Source organism: Herpailurus yagouaroundi, unplaced genomic scaffold (genome assembly GCF_014898765.1).
Source record: "Herpailurus yagouaroundi ecotype Mexico unplaced genomic scaffold, PumYag 28, whole genome shotgun sequence".
In the NCBI taxonomy this organism is placed as follows: Eukaryota; Metazoa; Chordata; class Mammalia; order Carnivora; family Felidae; genus Herpailurus; species Herpailurus yagouaroundi.
This window is the reverse complement of record NW_024412376.1, coordinates 12,159,636-12,172,540: the sequence shown is the minus strand read 5'-3', so window position 1 is coordinate 12,172,540 and position 12,905 is coordinate 12,159,636. Positions and strand designations below refer to the sequence as shown.

The 12,905-nt window shown below is 38.4% G+C and overlaps 1 protein-coding gene across 3 annotated transcripts in view; it reads left to right on the top strand.

The window, feature by feature from the left end:
• INTS9 (integrator complex subunit 9) overlaps nt 1-12,905 on the top strand; it is a 102,215-nt gene that overhangs the window by 58,678 nt on the left and 30,632 nt on the right. For 2 of the 3 annotated variants that reach the window (XM_040467734.1, XM_040467895.1), the window contains exons 7-8: nt 6,776-6,896; nt 7,732-7,866. In XM_040467734.1, coding sequence (XP_040323668.1) covers nt 6,776-6,896; nt 7,732-7,866 — 256 coding nt within the window. The remainder of the gene's footprint in view (nt 1-6,775; nt 6,897-7,731; nt 7,867-12,905) is intronic. The other variant, XM_040467822.1, reaches the window with a different exon arrangement.

The following is a 12,905-nucleotide window of genomic DNA, read 5'->3' as shown; positions in this document are numbered from 1 at the left end:
TTATCAAGGGCTCAGCATTTGCTGGCTTATTCTAGAGGTTGAATATATGATTGTTTAATCTCCAACAGAGAGTGAAGGAAACATTAGCCAAATGCCTCGTCTTGAGAAAGACTGTTTCATATTTTAATCTGCTTAATTTGTAGAGGACATTGTCCCAGATGGCAAGGGGAGAGTATGCTGGGAAGGGTCCTCAAGGGAAGAAAGTAAAGCCCAGAAAGTTGTTTCGGGTAATGGCCGTACTGGTTGTCAAGGGATGGGAAGAAGGTTCACTGTAAGGAAAGCGGGTTGAATCTAGCCTTGAGTATGACTTTTTGCTCCACCTCTAACAGAGATGACTCTGTTGCAGCACCTTGGCAAAGCTGAGGGCAGTGTAAGACAAATTCACCTAAGTTGAAAGATGTGATTGGGCTGCAAGTGTTATTTTTCATCCTCCCCACCCTCTCAAGCCACTCCCATAATAGCCTTCCAGCTCTGGCTTAAAGCTTAGAAACAAACCCTTCTTCTCCTACCCAGCCCAAAGTAAGAAGTCTTTATTTTTATGAAGGTCAGCACTAGGGTGCCCAAACCATGAAGCTCCCTGATCCTGAGGAATTTAAAGAAGAAGCTAAAGCAGGGGAGTAGCTTGGGTTCTTTCTTGAGACCCTATAGAGCAGTGCTGCTCATTGAAGTAAATCACCCTGGGCTGAAGTTTACTCTGATACTGTTGGAAAATGCATATGTTCCTGGAGCTGTGTTGGCTGTGTTTTGGGAGGGGAGGAGTTGGGGGAGGGAGTGGTTAGAGACCATCTTTATTCAGCATCTGTTCTCTGCCAGACATTCATGTACATTATACTATTTACCCCTCACAGAACAACTCTAAATTCTTCTAGAGGTGCTGCTCTCCCAGTTTCACAAATAAGGAAACTGAGGCTCAGAGGTGAAGAAGTAATGCTGGGATTTATATCCAGACAAGACTGTAAATCCTGTTTCTTCCATCAGGTGCCTCTGAGAGAAACCTCTCCTTCCTCCAAATAGTTGTCAGAGAGTCAACAGGGGTGTGAAAGGAAAAGGGAAGCAGTAGCAGCAGCCCCTACCAGTAGCTGCATCCAAGGGGCTCTCCTGTACCACTTCCCTGTCTCTGATACACAGTTAGGCCATTCTCCCAAAGAGAACATAGGATGTGTACCTGGCCTTGACCACTGTCACAAGACCTGAGAAAAAGAAGCTGTCTAGATTTTAAAGGAGTAAGTGTTGTCCACACAAAATATGAAGAGGAGACAACATGATAGGTTACAGGCTGGGGGAAGCCTGGCACCAAGAGAGCTGTTTATAGCTCAGTATACAGAACAAAGGCTGAGGCAGGACCCAGATAAAGAAGGGCCTTATAAAGTCATGCTAAGAGCCTTGGATTTTATTCTGAATGTAATGGGAAGCATTAAAGTGAAAAAGGGGAGGAAGGGTGGGTGGGTGGGCGTGTGTGTGTGTGTGTGTGTGTGTGTGTGTGGATTTGCATTTTCAATATATCTTTTAGACCCTTCAGTGAGAGAAGGCAAGTCTGCAGGCAGGGATGACTCATGGCTTTTGACATCTTTTTATTGCCTTGTACTGTTGTAAAAATGTTTTAGACTTAAACTCCTTATGAGCAGAAGCCTTTATGTTGTGCCTGTTCTAGCCCTTATAGGACTTCAGTGCTATGGCCATAGTCAGGGCTAAATATTTATTGAATAAATATTGTAAAACCTAAAGCAATCCAGTGTATGTAGGACAGATAAGTGAAATAAAATCTTCATGAGTGTGTTTATGCAGAAGGTAAAAAGAAGGATTATTAATATTTTTTGCTGGAGAAACAAAGGTAAGGAGAATTGGGACAGCGTGATCCATGTGCTAGGTTAGCTAAACCTCTATTCAGTGTTTACATTATTCTGACTGTATAAATGCAACTCCCTGGCCTTATAACATTGTTAGGATTACTTTTCTTTCTTGTACAACTTTTTGTTTTCCCTTGAGTTAGTAATGATCTTGTCTGCTTAGTTTCCTATACACTTCTTACTAATTTATCTCCAACCTGTCTCTTTGTACAAGTCTCTCCTCAGTATGTTCAAACTCAGTGTGTTGTAACAGTTTTATCTTCTTGGAAATTCTCTCCCAGAACCTTCTCTTTCCCCCATCTGATCTCAGCTGCTCTTGGGCCTGCAGCATGGCTCTCCATGTAGGATTTTCTTCACCATTATCCTGAAGAGATCCTCACCTCTTTCTTCTGTTGCAACCTCTGTTTTCTGGGTCTTTTTTTTGTTCATGCCTTCATTTTGCCAGGCACATTCCCTACTAATTTCCTGAGGAAGAGTGCATGGGAGGCAAACTTTCTGAGACACTGCACATCTAAAATGCCTTTGTTGTGCCCTCACCCTCCAATGGATAGAAATCCGGCTTTGATATAATTTTCTCTAGCTTCCAGAAGTGCTGTTGAAAAGTCCAGTACTATTCTGAGTCTAAATCTGTGATATGTATCCCTCTTACTCCTCTGTGAAAACTTAGAATATCCTCTTTGTTCCTTAAACTCACGATGATATTTAAAAAAAAAAAAGAAAGAAAGAAAATCATGATGATGTGGTTTTACTAAGGGACAGTTTTCATTCATGGGCTGAGTACTTAGTGGGTCCTTATCTAGAACAGAGGTTGCAACTGTGGCCAAGCCCCTGTTTTGTGGGCCAAATGTGTCCTGCCAGTTTTTATAAGTAAAGTTCTGTTGGCATACAGCCACATTCATGCATTTACATATTTTCTGTGGCATTGCATAGCTAGGTTGAATGATGCGACAGAATGTGGTCTACAGAGCTTAAAATATTGTTTTGTTTTTTTAGAAAGCATGTTTGCTTTATAAAAACTTTAAGTCTGAAAAGTTAAGAACTTCAATTTTGCCAAAAAAATTTTTTTGTTTTTAAAATGTTCTCCCTTGTGTTGTCTGTTCTTTCTTTCTGGAATTCTTAACACTTAGATGTTGAACCTCTTGGACAGGAACTCAGGTTTTTTTTCTGTCTTCTTTTTCCATCCCTTTGTTTTTGTTTGCTCTTTCGTCTGAGAAATTCTCTTTACCTCCCAACCTATCCATGAGTTTTTCATTTCTGCTATTATAATTTCTTATTTGGGCATAGTTTTTTCTATTTTTTAAATGAACTGCTATTGTAATATACAAATAAAAAACAGATAATATATAGTTAATAAATTACTATAAAGCAACCATCCTTATAACTGCTACTCAGGCCTAAAATAGAAGATTTCCAGTAACTCAGAAACCCCTCTCCGTGCCCCAATCTAATTATAATCCACTCTGACACATATGTCATGGATTTTGACCCATTCCAATATTGTCTTTTTGCAGCTCAGATTTTCCCATCTTTGGACAGTGAGCCTTTTCATGCTGTCCACTGTGTCCTTTTATTGTGACCTTTGTATGTACCCTTTGTTTCCTTGCTAATCTAGTTTAACACTCCTCTTGTTTATTCCCTGTCCTAAATCTGGAAGCCCCCATTTCTCTAAAAAACTCTGTATTCTTTTAGTTGGAAATGGAATTTTAAGCTCCTGTTCTGGTTGCTAACAATACTCCTTACTTCTGATTGGTTGTTGTTTCTAGGTTGTCATTCAAAGGAAGGAGCATATGTATTTGTCCTTCCCTTTTTTTCATGATTTTATTATATTTATATTATCAGAACATACAGCCCTCACATTCTATCCTCTCTCCCTCTGAACCTTCATTTGGCCTTACTTCTGGAAAACTGCACATAAACGCTCAGCTGATACATTGATGTTTCTGTAGTCAATTTGGTTATCGGAAACTCATTCTTCAGAAGCTGTCTCAGGATGGGATCATGAGAACAATATTCCCTGAGTTCTTGCAGGTTAATAATTGTTTATCTGTGCTCAGTGACCTTGAAAGTCAGTTTTGCTAGTTGTATAATCTTTGGCTTGCATTTTCTTGCTTTGATGTCTTAAATATTTTACTCTGTTTTCTTTGAGTAAAACAGCATTGCTGTTGAAACTCTGGTATCATATTTTTCTCCTTTGTAAGTCACTTGCTCTTTTTGCCTAGTTGCCCCCAAAGTTTGTTTTATTTATAGTGTAAATATTTTCCCAGAATGTATCTTGTGTTCTTCTGGGTCAGTATTTCAGGTATGTGTTCGGTTCTTTCAGTGTGTAGTTTCAAGCCTCTTTTTATTTTAGCAATTAGAGTTTTTAGTATTTGGCTTGGATTTCTGTTAGGGACTCCTGTGCTCTGAATGTTGCATCTTCCTTGCCTGATTTTTGTTTTATGTGGTTCTTTTGTGTCTTGTATAATTTTTTTTATGTTTTTAACTTATTTTGAAATTTTGATATGTTGGCATGATTTCATTGTCTCTCTGCTGTTATATTTTTATGTCTAAGCTTTTTCTCATTACCCCTCTTTTTTAAAAAGTCTCTTCTCTTTTCTTAGATATACTATCTTGTTTATCTAAGGATCATAATGATAGTATTTTTTTAAGTTTTATTCTACCAGCCTAATTTATTTCCTGTCCTCCTCCCTTCATTTGTTTTGGCCTTTATCGTTTTAGAGACCTTCCTCACATGTATGGTAATCCTTGGTTCTTGGCTCATGTTGCAGATAAAACAAAGATTTTTTTAAAAAGAGTTGGACAGTAAAAAAACTAATTAGAAAATCTGTGTACCATGAGTTAAGTCTTGCTGAATTATAGACTTCACCATTCTGTTATCTGGTTGGGCCTTTTTATCATGAAACCCCCAGTGGCGGTATCTTTTAGTTGATTGTTTTCTTTGGTACTGATCAGATTTTTCAGAGAAGTTTCTTCTGGTCTCCTACCCCCCCTGGAGGATATAAGCCTGACTGATAGTGTTCTGGGAGCCATATGAGGAGAAGAAAATTGTTACTCTTGGTATATAAACTTTGCTTAATAAAGCTTCTTCTAGGGGCACCTGAGTGGCTCAGTTGGTTGAGCATCTGACTTCGGCTCAGGTCATGATCTCATGGTTCATGAGTTCGAGCCCTACATTGGCCTCTGTGCTGACAGCTTGGAGCCTGCTTCGGATTGTGTGTGTGTGTGTGTGTGTGTGTGTGTGTGTGTGTGTGTGTGCGTGCGCGCGCGCGTGTGTGCTGCGCCCCTTCCCTGCTTGCACTCTCTCTGTCTCTCAAAAATAAACATTAAAAAAAATTTAAAAGAAACAAAAATAACAGAGCTGCTTCCAGTTGCTGGTTTCCCCTAGTCCAGACCCTCATTTTTATTCTCTCCAGAGAATAACCTCTAGCAACATGCCTGGGAGGAGAAGAGGCAGTGCTGAGCTATATGGAATAGAGGAGGAGAATTGGAAGGTTCCATTTCTCATCAGTTTTTTTCAACAAATCCCCTTGTTTTTAGACTCACCTTCAGTCTCACTTCCAGATATACCTATTGTTTCAGATTGCTGAGCTTTTTATGGGTTCTGCAGTATAAATTGCTTGAATTAAACTTTCCTGTGTCTGCTAAGTCAGTTTTTTGTCTTCCTACTTTCCACTTTCTAAAATGCTGTTGCCATGTCTCTTCTCTCATTCTGTCTTAAAGAGGTGTGTGTGTGGGTGTGTGTGTGTGTGTGTGTGTGTGTGTGTGTGGCCCTTTACTATATTCAGTGGTATTTAAGGAGAGAGAACAGAACTAATGCACACTTTCAGTTCACCAGAAAATCCTTGACCTATTTGTACAGAGAATCTCAGGGAAGTCCCTCTCTCAGTTCTGTTACTGAGTCTGTTACAGCAAACAATACAGTGTTTTTCTAATGACAAATTTTTGTTTGCTTGTTTTAAGAGATACTCCTGATGCTAATCTGAAAGGTCACAAATTGTGTTTTATTTTCCTCCCTTATGCCAAGCTTCAGCTGTGTTTAACTCAGTCCCTTTCTATAGCTTTGCAGACCTATGAGTAAAGTGTATTTCATATATCACTCGTGAACAGGGAGGAGCAGTTGAAATGTCCTATTGAAATGCTCTTTGTTAAGATCTATATGATAAGCCCTAGAACAATCACTAAGGAAAAAAAATACAGTGAAACATTGTGAAGGAAATTAAAAGGCTGCATCAGTAGTAAAGTAGTAAAGGAGGAACAGAGGGGGAAAAAAAGACCTGAGGCACACAGAAAACAAAAGTTAAATTGGGAAACATAATCCAACTATATCAATAATAAATGTGAATGTATTAAGCAGTCCAAATGGCAGAGATGGTCAGACTAAATTAAAAAAAACATATCCAGCTTTGTGCTCGATAAACAGAATGGAGAATAGAAAAATAGAGAAAAGTTAGGGTTTTTTAAAAAAGGATCAACAAAACTGAAAAACTTTTAGCTAGACCAAGAAAAAAGAGAGAGGACTCAGAAGTGAAAGGGGGGCAGTACTACCACCCTTACAGAAATAAAAATGATTATAAAAGAATCCTGTCAGGGTGCCTGAGTGGCTCAGTTGATTAAGCCTCCGACTCTTGGTTTCAGCTCAGGTCATGATCTCACAGTTCTTTAGTTCAAGCCCCACATCAGGCTCCATGCTGATGGTGCAGAGCCTGCTTGGGATTCTCTCTCTCCCTCTCTATCAGCATCTCCCCCAACTCACTCTCTGTGTCTCTCTCTCAAAAAAATGAAAAAAACTTTAAAAAATTAAAATAAAAATAAAAAAGAATCCTGGAGGCAGTTATATGCCAGTAAGTTGTAATAACTCAGATAAAGTGGACAAATTACTTGAAAGGATTTCGTGATAACATAGCGTTGGCATTGTGATGCATTTACAGGCTGCTGCCTTCTCCACTCAAGGACGCAGTCGAAGTATCAACCTGGAGAAGATGTTATACAATGCAAGAGGTGAACTCTGCCCTTAGCAAAATCCAGCTGGTGGGATATTCTCAGAAAATTGTGAGTGTTAATATGGTTTTAAGTGATGCATGAATGCTTTTGATTCATCCTGTTACCCTTTGGGAGGATCTTCTCGTTCCCTTTCTTCGGCCATTCAGTTACTGAGAATCTTGTACAAGGTGAAAAAACAGAGCAATTGTCATTATCCTCTGTCTTCCACCCTCCAGGCTGATAGTTGTGTTCTTTCCTAACCCTTACATTCCCCATCATTAGCCAGCATTCTACTGACCAGCATGTAATGAGTCATGAGAAAGACATCTCATCCTATTCACTTGAGAACAGTGAGTGCAGCTTTATAGATTTTGGACAAGTGAAATAATACAAGAGCATAAAACAGATCAAGAAGCGATTTGTTGGCAGGTATAACTTTTGAGCTCTGACCTGATAGTAAGTGTCCCCATTTTTGTTAACTTAGGCCCCGAGCCACTCAGTATAGAACAACCAGGCAATTAATGCCTAACCTAAAAAAAGAAAAAGAAAACCCAAGTATTTGTGTCTTTGGTGTTGCTGGTAATCTATTGCCTCTTTATTTAAAAAAATAAATCTATTGCCTCAGTCTTTTCATGAGTGAGGCCTGAGTGCCTGGTAAATGTAGATATTCTGAAACTCAGGGGGTAAGGATTGCTTTCTGGGTCTACCATCTGGTCTCCATTGATTTTTTTTTTTTTTGCTTTATACTTTCTGTTTTACTTTAAAATTTCTATATCTAAGTAGAGAAGGATATTTCTGAGTTTTTTGATTTGTTTCTTTTTTCTTTTTTCCTGCAAAGACTTATCTGGTATGACTGTACTGCTGAAAGCTCATCACACATTCTCTTACTGTGGTTCTTTTCTAGGAGCTTTTTGGTGCAGTTCAGGTGACTCCACTAAGCTCAGGCTATGCCCTTGGAAGCTCCAACTGGATTATCCAGTCCCATTATGAGAAAGTATCCTATGTCTCCGGATCCTCCTTACTTACCACACATCCCCAGGTAGTTCTGATTCTCTTTTAACAGTTCAGTGTTTTGGTTACTGAACCCAAATTGATAATGTATCCAGAACATCATCAGTTGTTTTTAAATCTTCCTAATTTTGGTTTCTACATGTGTCCTATTTAAAAAAAAAAAAAAAAATTTATTGTTATTTTGGTAAGAATGCTTAACATGAAATCTACCGTTTTAATAATTTTTATAACTATACATTATTGTTGACTACAGTACAGTGTTGTATAGCAGATCTCTAGAGCTTATCTTGCTTAACTGAAATCTTATGTTAAGACACTCTTCCTGAAAGGTAGATTTCCCATGTCCCAGTGTTTAGGATTGCAAGGTCCTCTGTAAGATCCTGCTGCCTTTGGGTCCATCTCTAGGATTTTGAGATTTCCCACCACTTTCAATAACCATAGCCTGATATACAACAGAAATGGTCACCCATTTACTCAGCAGATGTTAATTATTTCTTTACTAAGGGTCTACTATGTATGTGTCAAGCATTCATTAGGTATTAGAGTGTCCATGGTGACCCACAGGCAAAGTCCTAGCTCATGAATCTATGTTCAGAAGAGCAAGGAGGGGCCATTGTGATTGCAGCATGCTGTCAGCAGGGGTGTCCATGAAATGAGCACAGCCAGGTGAGGTGGAACTTTGTTGACCATGATGAGAAATTTGGATTTTATTTTAATGTATTTTATTTATTTTTCAATGTTTATTTGAGAGAGAGGGAGAGGGAGAGAGGGAAGCAGCAGAGAGAGAGGAAGACAGAATCTGAAGCAGGCTCCAGGCTCTGAGCTGTCAGCACAGAGCCCTATGCGGGGCTTGAACTGACAAATCATGAGATCATGACCTGAGTCGAAGTTGGACACTTAACGACTGAGCCACCCAGGCGCTCCTTAATGTATTTTATTTAAACGTGTAGAGGGAAGCTATTAGAAGATTTTAGCTTAGTCATTTGTTAAGTCATATTTGGCAAGAAGCTAAGTACATACGTACCCATTGTTACAAATGTATTGTTTGTTCCTTTTTAGGTATTTGTAATGAATTTATTGTCCATTTCATAAATCCTGATTCTTTCCGTGTTTGTAAAGGAGGGGCAGAAATCAGATAGTTAGCTGATGGATGGATATGTAGATAGATAACTTGGGGAAGCCCATATCTTATTTTAATACGAAGAGGAAAAATGCCTGCTGTAGGTCTAGAACAATAGGATGCTTATGATCTGTCACCATGTATTGGTTTTTTTCATACCTTCTTTTATAATCAAATTTCATCTCCAGGTCTAGAGGAGGGGACAAGTTGCTTTTTTTTTTTCCTATAGCTAGCAGAATTCTGGGCCTTTCCCGCTTATTGAAATCAAAAGCCCATCAATGTCATCTTAATCTGCTTCATTGAATCAAAATACTTTATTGGCAGCTTCTATCATTCTTGATATATTCTTCCATAAAAGACAGAAAAATTATTTGGCTGCCAACTCTTCCGATTTGTCCTGCTTAGATCAAAGGCTTTACAGTACTACTGATGTAATTTCCAGTAAATTATTCTTCCAAGGTTCGTAAATTTAAAGGGAAAATAAGGTCTTGAAAGTAATGAGCAACATACCTAAGTAATTAATTTTAATTTCAAGCTGGCAACCAGTGTTGTATATAAAAAAGATAATGAATTCGATTTCCTTTCACCCAGATAATCGGATTCTTTTTTTTTTTTTTTTTGAGAGAGAGAGAGAGAGCATAAGCAGAGAACAGGGGCAGAGAGAGAGAATCCTAAGCAGGGGCTCGCTCCCACGACCCTGGGATCATGACCTGAGCCAGAACCAAGAGTTGGATACTCAACCGACTGAGCCACCTGGGCGCTGCAATGATAATTGGATTCTGCATTGAATTAGCAAGGATAAGAAAAGTTTAGGTTTGAAAAACTTAACAGTCAGCTTCTGAGGTCAGCAAGCTATTGTCCATGGACCAAATTTGGCTTGCTACCTGTTTTTATAAATGATGTCTTCTTGCAGTACAGCCACATCCATTTGGTTATGGATGGTTTATGGCTACTTGCACACTGTACCAGCAAAGTTCTGCTTTAGACTTTACAGAAAAGGCCAACCACTGGTCTACTTGAGTGGAACTTCCCTAGGTAGAAAAAATAGGCTGCTTTAGTGATCTAATAAGCATAGCAGAGTGAGGCTTTGGATTAAGCCTGAAGTGGTAAGAATGGAATGACAAAGAAAACATTGGCAGGTCTTTATTTCAACAAATACTTATTGAATGCTTGCTGTCTCCAGGGTGGGAAAAATACAGGCCAGAGATTTCATGCCAAGATGATATTGAGAATGGTAATGATGACACTTACCCACCTGACAAGAAGGAGTTGACAAAGGGGGTTCTGGTTTTAGAAGGGAGTAGTGAGTATGATGCATAGCAATTTGAGTGAACACCGGGGACAGATGAAAATCTAGAACTGGAACTTGGATGTGACAGCAAGCCTGAGACAAATTAGAGCATCAGATTTTTTAAAGTATGTAAAGAGCCTAAGGGGAAAGACTGATGAGCTGTGAGGGACATTTACCAATAGAAGGTAGAAGGAAGAAAAATAATCTTGAATAAGAATGGAGAGTTAGAGGAGAACTGAGGCCCACAAAAGTACAGCATCCCATCCCAAAGGGCAGAAGAGAACTAGCTTTTACTGACTGGAAAGCCTCAGTACTAATTTTCCTATTGATCTGGTGTTCAACAACATACTGAATTCTTATATTCTAGTATTTATCTACTAATGATAATATTATCTGCAAAGAAGTAACAATTTTGTCACTTTTCTTTCAATCTTTTTATCTTTTATTTTGTTTTCCTGTCTTACAATCACATATTCTAGTCCCATGTAAACAGAAGTGATGACAGTGGCAGCCTTTTCTTATATCAGATTTTAAAGGGAATGCTTTTGTAGCTTCTTCATTAAATAGGATGGCTTCCTACTGGTTTTTGTCTATCAGGTTAGGGAGTTTCTCCTCTGTTCCTAATTTTCTTATTTTTAAAAGTCAGATGTAGACATTATACCTTATCAAGTGCTTCTTCCAGTCTGTGAGATGATCATGTGATTTATTTCCTTTAAACCAGTAATGTAATGAATTGTAGTATTAGCTTTTCTCACATTTTTTTTTAAGTTATTTTGAGAGAGAGAGCATGAGTGGGGCAGAGAGAGCACGTGCGCGCGCGCGCGAGAGAGAGAGAGAGAGAGAGAGAGAGAGAGAGAGAGAGAGTATCCCAAGCAGGCTCTGCACTGTCAGCACAGAGCCCAAAGTGGGGCTCAAACCCATGAACCATGAGATCACGACCAGAGCCAAAATCAAGAGTCAGACACTTAACTGAGCCGCCCAGACCCCCAGCTTTTCTCACATTTAACCATCCTTTACTCTTGTGATAAATCTTATTTGATCAGTTTTTTTCTTTTTAAAATATACTCCTGGAATATAAGTTGGTCAGTATTTTTTTGAAATTTATACAGGTATATCTCATTTCATTGTGCTTTGCTTTATTGCATTTCTTACATACTGCCTTATTTACAGATTGAAGGCTTGTGGCAACCTTGCATTGAGCAAGGCCATCAGCACTTTTTTCCAACAGCATTTGGTCACTTTGTGTCTCTGGGTCACATTTTGGTAATTCCCACAACATTTCAAATTTTTTCATTGTTATCACATTTGTTATGGTGACCTGTGATCAGTGATTTTAACTTGCTAAAAGCTCAGATGATGGTTAGCATTTTTTAGCAATCAGATATTTTTTTAATTAAAGTATGTAGGGTTTTTTTTTTTAAAGACACAATGCTATTGCATACTTAACAGAATAGTATGTATAAATGTAACTTTTATATGCGCTGGGAAACCAGAAATTCGTTTGACTCTCTTTATTGCCATATTCAGTTTATTGGTCTGGGCCTCAACCTGTGATATCTCCAAGTTATGCCTATAATCTGTATTCATAAGTGAAAAATAGACCCATACCTTATTTTCTCATCCTGTCTTCATTTGTTTGGCATCAGGATACATTTAGTCTCATGAGATGATTTGAGCACCTTCCACTCTTTTTCTTTTTTTTTTTATTTTTTTTTTTAATTTTTAATGCTTATTTGAGAGAGAGAGAGAGAGAGAGAGACAGAGCACAAGATGGGAGGGGCAGAGAGAGAGGGAGACACAGACTGAAGCAGGCTACAGGCTCTGAGCTGTCAGCACAGAGCCCGACACAGGGCTGGAACTCACAAACTAAGAGATCATGACCTGAACCGAAGTCAGGTGCTCAACCAACTGAGCCACCCAGGAGCCCCATTTTCACTCTATAGCTATACACAAGATAGCTGTTCTCTTTTTTTGAAAGTCAGTTCCCCATAAAATTATCCAGGCCTGAGATTATCATTTTAACTTTCTCATGACTATTGAACTATATTCTCTGGGTCAGAGCTGTGCGAATATAGCAGAGATTTGTCCATTTTACCTAGGTTTCCAAAATCATATCCATGGAAGTTGTTTATTACCCTTTTTATTTGTTTAAACTTTTTTGTGTAATTCTATTTTCATTCTACATTTTAACACCTCTTTTTTCTTGATCAGATTTGCCAGAGGTTTATCTGCATTACTGATTTTCTTTAAAGAATAAGTTTTTCAGATGAACGTAAGGGAAGGGAAACAAAAATAATATAAAAACAAGGAGGGGGACAAAACAGAACAGACTTATAAATATGGAAAACAAACTGAGGGTTGCTGGAGGGGTTGTGGGAGGGAGGATGGGCTAAATGGGTAAGGGGCATTAAGGAACCTACTCCTGAAATCATTGTTTCACTATATGCTAACTAATTTGGATGTAAATTTTTAAAAATAAAAAATTAAATTAAAAACAAAAATAAGTTTTTGTTTTTAATTGTTTTTGTTGTATTTTCATTTTCTATTCTGCCCTTTATTATTTCCTTCCTTTCATCTTTGGGTTTTCTCTGTTGCTTTTCCTTTAATACTTTACCTCATTCATTTCCATCCTTTTGTGCTTTCCAATAAGTGTACT